Source organism: Natator depressus, chromosome 6 (assembly GCF_965152275.1).
Source record: "Natator depressus isolate rNatDep1 chromosome 6, rNatDep2.hap1, whole genome shotgun sequence".
Classification (NCBI taxonomy): Eukaryota; Metazoa; Chordata; order Testudines; family Cheloniidae; genus Natator; species Natator depressus.
In genome coordinates, this window is record NC_134239.1 from 102,272,151 (window position 1) to 102,286,797 (window position 14,647).

General features: G+C 39.1%; 1 protein-coding gene across 1 annotated transcript in view; it reads right to left on the reverse strand.

Annotated features, from left to right (window-relative positions):
• Positions 1-5,430: 5,430 nt before the first annotated feature.
• Positions 5,431-14,647, reverse strand: part of ITPK1 (inositol-tetrakisphosphate 1-kinase) — a 235,079-nt gene continuing 225,862 nt past the window's right edge. Inside the window, exon 10 of the mRNA XM_074956145.1 lies at positions 5,431-12,404. Within this exon, the coding sequence (XP_074812246.1) occupies positions 12,082-12,404 (323 nt within the window). The 3' untranslated portion in view covers positions 5,431-12,081. The remainder of the gene's footprint in view (positions 12,405-14,647) is intronic.

A 14,647-nucleotide genomic window follows, 5' to 3' on the forward strand; every position in this document is an offset into this window, starting at 1 on the left:
AGGACCTCATAGAAGAAATGGTTGTAGGGGACAACCTTGGTTCAAGTGATCATGAGCTAATTCAGTTCAAACTGAACGGAAGGATAAACAAAAATAAATCTGCAACTAGGGTTTTTGATTTCAAAAGGGCTGACTTTCAAAAATTAAGGAAATTAGTTAGGGAAGTGGATTGGACTGAAGAATTTATGGATCTAAAGGCAGAGGAGGCCTGGGATTACTTTAAATCAAAGCTGCAGAAGTTATCGGAAGCCTGCATCCCAAGAAAGGGGAAAAAATTCATAGGCAGGAGTTGTAGACTAAGCTGGATGAGCAAGCATCTCAGAGAGGTGATTAAGAAAAAGCAGAAAGCCTACAAGGAGTGGAAGATGGGCGGGATCAGCAAGGAAAGCTACCTTATTGAGGTCAGAACATGTAGTGATAAAGTGAAACAGGCTAAAAGTCAAGTAGAGTTGGATCTTGCAAAGGGAATTAAAACCAATAGTAAAAGGTTCTATAGCCACATAAATAAGAAAACAAAGAAAGAAGAAGTGGGACCACTAAACACTGAGGATGGAGTGGAAGTCAAGGATAATCTAAGCATGGCCCAATATCTAAACAAATACTTTACCTCAGTCTTTAATAAGGCTAATGAGGATCTTAGGGATAATGGTAGCATGACAAATGGGAATGAGGCTATGGAGGTAGATATTACCATATCTGAGGTAGAAGTGAAACTCGAACAGCTTAATGGGACTAAATTGGGGGGCCCAGCTAATCTTCATCCAAGAATATTAAAGGAATTGGCACTCGAAATTGCAAGCCCATTAGCAAGAATTTTTAATGAATCTGTAAACTCAGGGGTTGTACAGTATGACTGGAGAATTGCTCACATAGTTCCTGCTTTTAAGAAAGGGAAAAAACGTGATCCGGGTAACTACAGGCCTGTTAGTTTGACATCTGTAGTATGCGAGGTCTTGGAAAAAAATTTTGAAGGAGAAAGTAGTTAAGGACATTGAGGTCAATGGGACAAAATACAACAAGATTTTACAAAAGGTAGATCGTTGCAAACCAACCTGATCTCCTTCTTTGAGAAAGTAACAGATTTTTTTAGAGAAAGGAAACGCAGTGGATCTAATTTACCTAGATTTCAGTAAGGCGTTTGATACCGTGCCACATGGGGAATTATTAGTTAAATTGGAAAAGATGGGGATCAATATGAAAATTGAAAGGTGGATAAGGAATTGGTTAAAGGGGAGACTACAACGGGTCCTACTGAAATGTGAACTGTCAGGCTGGAGGGAAGTTACCAGTGGAGTTCCTCGAGGATTGGTTTTGGGATCAATCTTATTTAATCTTTTTATTACTGACCTCGGCACAAAAAGTGGGAGTGTCCTAATAAAGTTTGCAGATACAAAGCTGGGAGGTATTGCCAATTTAGAGAAGGACCGGGATATCATACAGGAGGATCTGGATGACCTTGTAAACTGGAGTAATAGTAATAGGATGAAATTTAATAGTAAAAAGTATAAGGTCATGCATTTAGGGATTAATAACAAGAATTTTAGTTATAAGCTGGGGACGCATCAATTAGAAGTAATGGAGGAAGAGAAGGACCTTGGAGTATTGGTTGACCACAGGATGACTATGAGCCGCCAATGTGATATGGCCATGAAAAAAGCTAATGTGGTCTTGGGATGCATCAGGCGAGGTATTTCCAGTAGAGATAAGGAGGTGTTAGTACCGTTATACAAGGCACTGGTGAAACCTCATCTGGAATACTGTGTGCAGTTCTGGTCTCCCATGTTTAAGAAGGATGAATTCAAACTGGAACAGGTACAGAGAAGGGCTACTAGGATGATCCGAGGAATGGAAAACCTGTCTTATGAAGGGAGACTCAAGGAGCTTGGCTTGTTTAGCCTAACCAAAAGAAGGCTGAGGGGAGATATGATTGCTCTCTATAAATATATCAGAGGGATAAATACCAGGGAGGGAGAGGAATTATTTAAGCTCAGTACCAATGTGGACACAAGAACAAATGGATATAAACTGGCCATCGGGAAGTTTAGACTTGAAATTAGAGGAAGGTTTCTAACCATTGGAGGAGTGAAGTTCTGGAACAGCCTTCCAAGGGAAGCAGTGGGGGCAAAAGACCTATCTGGCTTCAAGATCTTTAACTATTCATGGTAAATAGGCCCAATGGCCTGTGGTGGGATGTTAGATGGGGTGGGATCTGAGTTACTACAGAGAATTCTTTCCTGGGTATCTGGCTGGTGACTCTTGCCCACATGCAGGGTTCAGCTGATCACCATATTTGGGGTCGGAAAGGAATTTTCCTCCAGGGCAGATTGGAAGAGGTCCTGGGGCTTTTTCGCCTTCCTCTGTAGCATGGGGCACGGGTCACTTGCTGGAGGATTCTCTGCACCTTGAAGTCTTTAAACCATGATTTGAGGACTTCAATAGCTCAGACATAGGTGAGAGGTTTATTGCAGGAGTGGGTGGGTGAGATTCTGTGGCCTGCATTGTGCAGGAGGTCAGACTAGATGAGCATAATGGTCCCTTATGACCTTAATACCTATGAATCTATGTACAACTGCGAACATTTCAGAGAGCATCCCAAGAGTGTTAATGAGGACATATTTTGTCCTCTAAGGGTCCCAATACACTACAGTACACCCATGCAGGGTCAAACAAAGCTAATGACAGGGTGGTACATCATGCCAGCACTTATACCATACTCACATCAGATTCTATAAAATAAACTTTTACCTTACAGCCACAAAGACAACCTCTCAAACATGACTTGAGGAAGCAATGTCTTACTGAGTCTACAGTATGGCAGTCAAACTACAGTTCTAAAAGGGTTGAACTGTCCCATTCATTGCAATGGATGTTAACTCTGAAACGTAATGACATTAAAAGGCCACAGCTATCACTGTATCATAAATGGCTAGACAGATATGGCACCAGGGTTACATATTTAATTGATGAACATCATTTTAGCAGACATCCAGCTAATCTGGGATTGTAGATAGAGTTTAGGGAAAGTTCTACCTTTTTTTAAACACACCCCTGGCCATCTGAACCCCAACCCCATATTACAATAACCAGGAGAGCAGGCTAAAACAACGTTCCAATCTGTGGCAGACACCTCTTTGCCTGTGTTTCACACCCAGATACAATCTTGCATGTGCCTTAGACTGGTTAGGCAACACTGTCATGCTCACAGAACAAATTGGAGCTGTGTTTTACCCAAATCAAGATACAGTTTTCTTGTAATCAGATACCCTCATTCAGTTGTTCCTAGTATAGAAAAAGCTAACTTTCCCACTCCTGAAATTGCAGTGCAATAAATTTTTTTTTTTTTAAAGATACATCTGGTACAAGTGCTTTTTTTTTTTTCCTGGTGATATACCATCTGTGACTCGAACGATAAAATCCCTTCCCCTACTAATTTTATTTTTTGTATATTGATTTTTACCCCACAATCTGGATTGCATTACAGTTAACCTTGCGGGTTAAATTCCATGCTCTGTTTGGGTAAAAGGAGCCTCATTGTTATTATTTATGTTGTACCAGTGCCTAGTGTCTCTATCCAAGACCAAGGCCCCGCTGCATTAGGTCCTACACATGGCACATCATGGGACAGCCTGAAGAACTTCCATTATAGATAGGCAAGACAGACAAAGGAGGGAGAGGAAAGAGCAACACAGGGAGTGTAAGTGACTTGCGTAAGGTCATACACAGGTCAGTGGCTGACCTGGAAATAGACCCCAAGACTCCTGAACCCCTAGTCCAGTGTTCTGTTAGCTCACAGGGCCATCTCAATTATGAAAATGATTTTAGAGAAGAAATCAGTGGGGTTCCATAGAAATTATTCTAAAATGCTATGGACTATTAGAGGGTTATAGCTTTCATGTCCGATTTCTGTTTTAAACCATCCTATGAAGTTCTTGGCTGAGACTGTAAATTCTTTGGGGCAAGGACTGTGTGGATAGTGCCTAAAACAATGCAGATGCTATTAGAATATAACTATAATAATAATTTCTATAGAATGGATCAAAAAACCACAGAAAGGTGGCTATTTTCTATTAAGTTCTACAGGACTTTTCCATAATGGTAGCTCAGCAAAGATAATTAGTTTATTGGTGTATCAATAGAAGGAAGAACGAATGTTGTTTTGAAGGAATCCTACAAGATACAGAGGTTTGGGAGAATCTGATTTTCATTTTTTTTTTAATAATTTTGAAGGATATCAGTGTTTACTTTTAAGCATTTTGTTCAATTTTTATCAATTTAAATTTTCACAGTTGTGGGAAATTATGGGAGGAGCCAAACAGTAGGGAGCCAGACAATTATTATTTAATGCCAGTAGCTGTTGAGCCTCAAAAAGTAAAAGTTTTATAACAATTAAAACACAAAAGTGCCAACATTACATTACAAAATATACAAAACAAACATCCTTAAACCAAACTCTAAATTCTCAAGCAGCATTTTTCCTACTTTGCCTATCAGTAAATTTTGATCATCATCAATGGAAATTTTTGGGGGGGGGGGGTCAGTTTGTGTGTGAACAGTGAATTTGACATTTGGAGATAAAAATCAAATCCTTCCAAGCCTAAAGGTACGTATCTTTTTTTACCAAGTAAAAAGCAATAAAAGGTATTTAGAATTCAGCGAATCTCCCCCATCTGAATAAAACTATTTTTAAGCTATAGTAGAAAACAAAAAAAAAAGTCATTATTTGCTGACTGTTGCCACAGATGAGCTAAGAATGCCCTGTGTTAAGGAGAAGAAGAAATGGGGGTAAACTCAGATACCAGTATGGCGCTGTTGGTAAATGCTCAGTTGTACTGGACAGTATCCCATTAATTCACCAATTAAGGGGCTCATGATTATAGAATAAAAGTACACAAGGAAATAAGACATGGATTTTATTTCATGCAGGCCCTTGTTCATGCTTGTAACAAGAGCCATGTTTAAACAATGTTTGCTACTTAGTAATGTTGTAGCATCCCTGCCAGCGTGGACAGGGATTTTTTTCTGCTGGCCAAATTGTGCTATTCATTACTTAATACCCAGCAGAATGCAGTAACAGGCTTCTCAGACCACAAATTTCATCTCTACTACAATCAAGGGAAAACCACACTAAAGCACTACCAATCAACAACCATAAACAAAGTTGTAGCTAACATGGCTTCAACTGTATTGAGGGCCAAACCTCAGAGAAGTGTGATGCATATCCTACTTTCCCACCAGTCTCACTGGGCAAAAAACCTCCCTCATTAGTAAAGCAATATAAGTAGGTCCACAATCATCAATCAAAATAACTGGAAGTTTGGAAAGGGAAGAGGAAGATATTAGATGTGGGAACCAAAATCCTGCAGGTGAGTTTCCCATAAACACCCACCCACCCATTAACAGAATGCAAAATAAGAGATGTTGTAAGGCATTTATTTCACTACGTGCTGGAAAGGGACAGTTGTGTCTCCAAAACAGTTACAGAAATAACAATACAATATGTACTGCATATTATTTTACTGTTAAAATCAAAATAGTGTCCATCACAGGTGCTTGGCAAATGAGGAAAAGGGGTAAGTTGCCACTGAAATAAATGGTACCAGAGAGAACAAAGCACCATCTTCATTGTCATCATCACATGTATTCAGTCATGCAGTATAAGTAAAAAGCCAAAGAGTAAATACTTTTGGTTTTTACAGTAAGCCATGAATTTTTCTCTTTTATATATTTATATACAAATTAAGTACAAAACTGGTTTTATTTTTCATGAGTCATTTGTGAACAGGACTGAATCAAAGCACAAAAACAAACTTGTTAACACTATAAAGCTGGTTCATGTGTGGACATTATCGTACTCGTAAAACTCCGCACAAAAAAAAAAAAATGGTCCCAAGAACTGGTGGCTTTGTACTGGAGACACTGAATTTTAAACATGCCTAAGAGGACAACAAAGGGGGTATACAACTCCATTCACACATGAAGGGATTTTTTTTTTAAAGCTGTAGGATTTTAAGGGATTATTTGTAAGGAGAATGGCTGCATTTCAGTGGGACGTGTGGTTCTCACAGGGATATGCAGGAGCCACGTAAAATACCAAATAAATGATCCAAAGAAATAAATAATTAAAAAAATACATCTAATACTTTTTTTTTTTTTTAAACAGCACTGACTTTTTACAAGAGATAAACAACTCTCTCATTCCTTTGGGCTGCTAACATCTCAAACACAGGAGTCACTATTTTATACTTACATAGATGCGCCCTTTTATAATTTGAATATATGTGTAGATATATATGCCTTTTCACATACAAGATTGTTAAATTAATTTATATCTGAAAACTACTGTAGAAGGAATGGAAGATAAAGAAAATACAATATGGATTTCCTTAAAAGGATTAACAGGAAGACCTGATTTCTATGAGCTCTATTCATTAGCAATTATGGCTGATGCTGGAGTTTTCCAGGGCACCAATGAAACTGCGCATCAGGAGCTCCAAGCCAGCAAAGGGATTTGGATTCTTGTTATTCACCATCCCTCCCTGTGCAAATAATGACAAACTGGCTCAAGCCACACTTCCAAGTCCACGTGACACCATCAGACTATCTCGGTCTGTCTGTCTGTCTGTCTGTCTCTCTCTCTCTCTCACACACACACACACACACACACACACACAATCTTCTTGTAGCGATGTCGTTGTCTTCCCACTACAGAAAAGCTTCACAGCAAGCAGAGGTTCAGTATAAATCAAACAGCAACCAAAACATTGCTATGTGCTGGAATATTCCATAACATCCACTCTACTTTACTATAGATTTCACTGCACTATTTAGAACCAGATTCACTTAAATGTATTTTAAAACCCTAACCACATGAGAGCTTGTTGAATCTAGTGGAAATATAAACAGACACATGCAGTCATGAGTTCAGCTTTCGGTGGCCAGGATCCATAGAGTGGGTGGGGAAATGAAGGTGCAAAAGGATCTATTCTGGTGAGTACATCCCTATGACACTGGTATTAAAAGCAGCAGGTACAAATAAAATCAACACGCTGATCTGGAAGAGAGAGGAAGAGTGTGTGTGTGTGTGTGTGTGTGTGTGTGTGTGTGTGTGTGTGTAAAAGGAGATTATATTAAAGGAAACATTTTAATCTACACTGACCGTTTTCTTCAACTTCTAATTTTTAAGAAGTATTGCAATACTGTGAATAATTTACAGGTAAAGGCTATAAAACAATACAGCAGTTACCAGAAAGGGAGGGAAAAAAAAGAAAATTAGCAAAGATAATGCAAGTAAATTACTGCAAGTGGGTACAGGGGTAACTGTGAAACTATTTCTAGAGTTTATTCATTAAAAAAAACACCACCAAGATATTCTGCACAGCTGTGCAGGCTTAGTGCTGCTAGCTAGTTTGAAAACAAAACAAAACAAAACAAAACACAGATCCACTTGACACTACCACCCCTCTCACAATTTGTGAAGCAAATGTTAGCCTAAAAACTGAGAAGTCTGGAAAGGATCAAAGATTATTTTTTCCAGAGACATCTAAAGCTTTTGGCCAGTTTTACTCTGTTGCCTTTTGGCTGTATCCTGATACTGATTTCTGTGCAAAACACCAATTGAATGTTTCATGCTTGGATACAGTCCTAAATTATCTGAAGAATTTTGGGATTTACCTTGGGAGATCCTTAGCACTTGCCACTCCCATTGAAGTCTCAGGGCTTACCCACACTGGCACTTTACAGCATTGCAACTTTCTCGCTCAGGGGTGTGAAAAAACACCTCCCTGAGCGCAGAAAGTTTCAGAGCTGTGAAGTGCCAGTGTAGACAGTGCACCAGCACTGGTAGCCGTGCTCCCAGCGGTGGGAGCTACGCCCCTTGTGGAGGTGTTTTTTTAGAGCGCTGGGAGAGCTCTCTCCCAGCATTCTGCCGTGACTACACAAACCAACACTGACAGTTTCAGAGTAGCAGCCGTATTCGTCTGTATTCGCAAAAACATTGCCAGTGTAGACTAGCCCTTCGGGTCAGGCTCTTAATGTGTATTCAGCTACTTAAAAGAAAATGAAATAAACAAAAAAACACCTTACCAGTGGTTTTGTTTGTGGAACCTGCCGCCAAAGATTACACCGAAATCTAACAGATCTCCTACATACAAGTGCACATGCATTTAGAACTGGGATCTTTGAACCACTTTATCATTCAGATTTTAAAAAAGCCTAGATTTACAAATCAACAAACAGTCTATAAGCTACAAGATGCATCCTATAAGCCAGCCAGCCCAGTCAGTCAGCATCTAAAGCACATAGGTTTTGTATACCCAGACATGTGGATAAAACAAAAGGAAAAATGCCATAGTCCAAGTGTATGTTCTATTTCACTAACCCTAACCACTGATCATCATCACAGTTAGGCTGCATTTTAAAACTGCACTTTGAATAAAGCAGTATGTATCTTCTGAATGATTTACCACTACAAACCAATGCATAATGTGGCAAATCAAGCCGGTCGGGTGAATAGATGGATAAATGGTAACGGCTTTCCACTGCAGGCTATTCTAATACCATGCAAGTATTCTCTACATAAGGGCAAATCTTGATCTTTCAATTGCAAAACTATCATTGGATTCAATAGGACCAAGACTTTGACCGTCACAGTCAATTCTGCTCCATTCAAACAAGAGTAAACGTGGAGAAAGGCCAATGAAGTTAATAGTGTTACTGAGGATTTACAACAGTAAACAGGACAGAATTTGGTCCATTTTGGGTAACAGTTGACCATTCTAATTACCGTGGAAATGATATCAATCCATACAATGATAAGTATGTAAACATCCGAAACCACAGCAGAATCTCACTAATTCACACACCCTATAATTCACATACAGAAAACAGTGGTCACTCCCTAATTCTCAGGAAAATTTTAATAGCAAGGACACTATAGTGAGGTCTAATATTACTAAGACTCCATTACTTTTATAAAATATACTATAGAACATTGAGTAGTTTACTATGAAGCGTCATCATAACTAAAGCTAGTCTACACTTGCCAAATAAGGCACTGATTCAGAAAAGCACTTAAACACTTGTTTAAAGTGATGAATGTGTTTAAGTGTTTTCCTGAATAGGGAAGGATTTAAATACATGCTTAAAGTTGAGGACATGCTTGAATGTCTTTACAGTGAAGTAATCTTGGGTGGTTTGTTTTGTTTTTTGTTCTGCTGCATTTGTTTGTGTACTTGATACATGAACACAAATGTCAATAGTTCATCATTGGTCTCCCAGCTGTTCATGTGAATTAGCAAAATTCTATTGTGTGAGTCAATCTGAAGAAACATATCATGATTGTATCTACATGATATTTATATGGAAATCCCATTGTAATGCTATATCATTAAAGAATATTTGCATGATATTTGTGCCCAGTAAATTAAAGCGATACGAATAAACTAGATAAATAAAAATAAATTATAGAATTTTGGAAAGACCCTGTCAGGGATCATGCTAGTGAACTAAGCTTATTTTCTAATTATTGCCAAGGTCTGGATTATACTTAAATAGGTAAAGTATCTCGTAAGGCTTCAGAGAATTACAAAATAATCTTTTTAACAATCATCTGTAAACAAGTGTAAAATGCACAATTGTATTTCAGTAGTTTATTTTGGAGAAATAAAGCAGTGCAAAATAGGCCAACCAAAATTCAGAAGGTAGCCAGGGAAAATAAATTCTTATTCAATGTTATAACTAGGAAACAGCATACAGACATTTTAACTGGATCCAACACTCTGATTCACGTAAACACAGTTAGTTTGAAAGGTCTCGTGTTACTAAACCATATTAAGCATCGCTTCTTTTCCTCCCACCACCACCCATTAAAATTTTTCCATTTTAATAAAGGAAGCAAATGGCAAATCTATAAACATTCCACCCGCCAGTTACACAAGAGTACCATACAAAAATACACACTGGTGAATTCTTTCCTGAGGGCATCTTTGCTTTACTTGAAACATGAAAAGATCTCAAAAAAAACCTTTAGATGTCTATTTTATTTCAGTCTTGGTTCTAAGAAAGGTTTGGTCAATCATGAAAATTGTTTTAAGTCCATAACTATGGTTGTCGTCCTCACTTTCATCCCTGCCACCTGGGACCTACAACATGCAGTAAACGGTGGGATTCAGCAATTATTCAGCAGCCTCGACGCATAGTAGGGTTATGACAGGTGCCCAATTCAGAATTGATTTTTACACAAATCCAGGAACTTTGCTGTATTCGTGTTTCATACAAATCTGACTCTGAAATCCCAAAGATGAACGACATTCCTTATGGAAAAGTCTTGTAGAAGTTAACAGAAATTGATAGCCCCTCCCCCAATAAAATCCTATAGAAAGGTTAAGAGTGATTTTTACAGGACCCTATAGGACTTCTCCATGAGGGATGGCCACCACCATATGGCAGTGAGCATTTTTCAAATGGTTTGGCTCACTCCTCCCTCCGTGTCTTCCTGCTCTGGCTCCCTCCACTATCCTAAGGTTGTATTACATCCCCTACCTGTTCCTTCCCACCACTCTGGCTATCAGATACTAGATTAGTTGGCGCTAACGTGTTATGGTGACGACTGCTCTACAAATGCTTAAGATAGAAAAACATGGAACTGTCACATCCCAGAGCTTAACTAAGGTGAAGCTTTCTTAATAGCATCTCCGTGAACATAGTTTAGGGATTTCTTAAAGATGGAAAGGCCATGAGCCCCACAAAAATAATGTGTATGCTTGAAACCTGCTTTTACAGCATTGTCTGATTCAGTTACTTCCAATTTAGTGTTCAGGGTTGACAAAAGCTGCAGGAAATTTAAAAGGACAGAAGATGCTGCTGTGTTGCAGGAAGAGAACATACATTTTAGTTTTGCTACGGTATCTCAACTGTAATGTATGATCAGACTGTATTATAGTTCACAAATGAGTACACCCACTACTCTTGTAATTTACCTACCCCGCTTCCTCTAGCGGTCCCAGATAGTAACAGTTTCTAAATCAGAAAAACTGTCACAAGTCACTAACTTACACAAAACCCTGCTCTCTCCAATTTTGCTCATGTTCCATCACTGTTGAGAGCAATGATTTATGCATAGCTATGTATTAATGGAGAATAGTGGCTACAAATCTGAATTACACATGTATTTACAGGATGTGCAAGGCTGGTGTACTACTCTGTGAAAGTAAAAGTGGATCCATTTGCTAGCCCTCTAGCAAAGCATTCCTACACTTTGCCTGAGTGAAATGGAAGGACAATTATTTTCTCAGCTAAAGAATAAGCTTTAGGGTCTTACGGCCAGCCAAAAGTACAAAGAGCAGTGTTTTATCTACCAAGACACCCAACTCCCGCTAGTAGTATGCACCCTTTGCTTTTCAAACTCAAGCCTTGCTGGATCAGAAAAGATTTGTTACTGCCATGGTAGCATTCTTGTGGCGAAATTCAATTTGAAGCGTCCTTTATCTTAAACAACTCGGTTCCAGGAAGAGAACCCCAGAGTTGGAACTGCACTCTCCACCTCAGTTTTAAACAGGAGGGCAGCCGCAATCTGTTTTGATCCACCAAATAAGGTGCAGTCCTAGTGCCCTCAGCAAGTTGCCAATGAAGCTCTGAGCACACCTGTTCTGCTGATACTGAAGCTTTCTTAAATGTTCTTTTCAAGGGTCCAGTTGGAAAGAGGGAATGGGAAGTACTCTGGAAAGGTGAAAATCTCTAGCATTGTCACGCACGCCATGTCAACTTTAATTCTTTCCGGTTCCATGAGGTCTGATTTTAAAATGCTGGTCACTGGTGATTACAAATAAAATCTAAAACAAAACGCAAAAGCAACCCTCCCACATTAAGGTCTAGTGTTAAAAACACAAGCATGTAAAAGCTCACTACAGATTTGCAAATGGAATCTGATGAAACGTATCCGGATCATTTTTCTTCCCCACTCCTTTTCAGATAATTTCATCAACAAATTGGGTTAAATCATGAGAAATTTGTTATAGCCTGCTCTGATTCTAGGACCATGATTTGACTCCCCACGGCTTTTCCTTAGTCCACGGCATTGTCTGGCTATTGAGAGGAAGCTTTTGTTGCCAACGTGGCAACACAGTGCTGTTGAAAGCTGGGGGACACTGCAGAGTTGCAGCCTAGTCTCTGGTGCTGCAGCTTTACTGAGCTATTGGTCTCACTTTCCACAATCCAGGAGGAGTCTTTTCCCACCACGCTTCGGCAGCCTGTACTAGCACAGCATGTCCGCTCCCCTACTATGCCGCCGGTCTGCTCAGCCAGGAGTTTGCTGAGGTTTAGCTGGGTCACCTCTGGTGTCTGGCCCTGCAGGACAGCAGCTATGTGGTTCAGGAGGTCTGTGAAGAACTCTGCAACACCCTCATAACCTGAGAAAGAGAGAAAAGCAATGCTGTCATTTCCATCTTTCCATTTCACTGGCCTTGCGTACAAGTCTCCCTTCTCTTACCCCTTTCCCTGCGCGCGTGCGCACACACACACACACACACACACACACACACCACCCCACAATAAAAAGTGGCCTTTATTTTTCTGGGCACCATTTGGTGCACACAACTAATTGCATAAGACAGACACCTGCCTGCACCCTCAAAAAAGCTAGTTAAACATCTACATGCTAATTAACTGCAGAAGCAAAACTCCACCTCCCACACCCCGCAAATAGATAGTAGATGCTCTTCAAAAAATGGCTCCCTTCACTACTTTATTTCTAGTTACGATGTTTCTAAGGAAAATTATTCAGCAACCAGAGATCATCTGGTCTGGTTGATCGTAAAGCCTCATGAGGGACAAAACAACACGATGTTTGTAAAAGTTGTAGCAAAGAGACTGCAGTAAGTTCTCCTTACTTTGCTGTAGAAATTAAATTACCTTTTGTTTAAATATTTTGATGAGGTGACTTGTGTCCTCTCTCAATTCAAGCTCTGATTTCCGCTTCTCCCAAGTTGTTTTTATATCTTATCTGTCCTCAATTCCATTTTTACCCCAAAATTACAGACTATTTGGGACAATGTTAACCAACTCTTGTCATCTGATTTCCAAATCTTCCTCTGAAGATTCCTTCTAAAGTACAATTGCCCCGAGGGGCTGGTCCAAGGCACCATATAGAAATTCCTAACAGGAGCCCCATTTGCGGATATTTCACAGAGCAATTGGCCTGGCCTTACAAACTACAGAAAATGCACTTTGTGAACTTTCCATTCATGCTTGTCTAACCTAATCCAACGAGCTATTTATATCATGCACCCCACTGTGATACTGTGTGCCAATGTTAGGGCAACGCTAAAGCCAAATCAACAGGGCAATATTATTTAGAAACAAATCTTTCATTTCAATCCTGACACTTGGCAAGCAATTACTCAAACCAATATTGATCTAATGGTTGGGGGTGGGGAGGAAGGGGGCAAAATACTGAAATTTAAGAATTGTCCGTGCATGGGAATGATTCCTTTGTTCTGAAAGATTCCAAAAGATTTCATTACACAGTTTAACAGAAAACCATCATGGTCTTCTGGGTAAATAAAATTGGCCAATCCTGGGAGATTACTTAGATTGTAAACTCTTTGGGAAAGGGGCTGTTCTTTTTTGTTCTGTGTTTGTACAGCGCCTAGCATAAACAGGTCCTGGTTCAGGACTGTTTCTTTATATTATATAAAAGAAAGAAAAAGAAAGAAATAGCATTGAACACTTAGTATCTTGAACGTCAGCTGCAGGTGGTCAGAACCTTTATTTCAATTGTAGGCTCTTGGAAGCCGGGTCTATATATGTTTGTACAATGCCTAGCAAGGAGTCAATAGGTGGTACTGTAACGTTATTGTAATTAAAAGATTAAGGAGTTGGACTAATGTTTTTTACATGTAGAGGTGCAGAATTATGCAAGAACTATAGCTATCAAATACATGACAAGTTTTAAAAAGGCTATATACATATTTTAATGATCACTAGGAGCTATTGCTGACTACTGTGTAAATAACTAATATTTTTAAAATTTCATTTGAAACCTATTCCCAGGCCACTGTGAAATCAGAGCAAAGAGCGCATGAACGAAGTAAATATATATTTTAAAACATCTGTGTGTGGGTACAAGGTAGAATAGGACAAGGAGGGAAAACTCAAATATTTATAATTTTGATCTCCTTCCCCTTTAAAAAAACACCCTATCAGAATAAAAATAATACTACAGACTGAAAAATGTATGCTAAAATCAGAATCTAAACAGGGGTACTTTGGTGATTTTAAGGTGTATTTATAAACAATGTGTGAATCTATTAACTGTTACCGATATAGTGTCTTTTTTTGTTTGTTTTAGTGACAACAGCAGCTACAAATTTTCATATGCTCCTTTGATAATGCAACTAGTGTGCTGTGCATGGTCTAAGATAGTAGCATTTATAATTCAGTTTTCTTAGCAACCTGGAGACCATTAAAAAAAAATTTAACCCACTTAATGACAAAGTGCCAGGCCACCAACACTAACCATCACTATCTATTCATCAGCCAGGGTCTAGCTAAGACCATTAGAATCACAGGAGTCATGGAATCCCAGTCTCTCTCACAAAGAGTAGGTCTTCTAAAATGTCTTGCTTATGTAAACCCTTCCCCCAGGATTAGC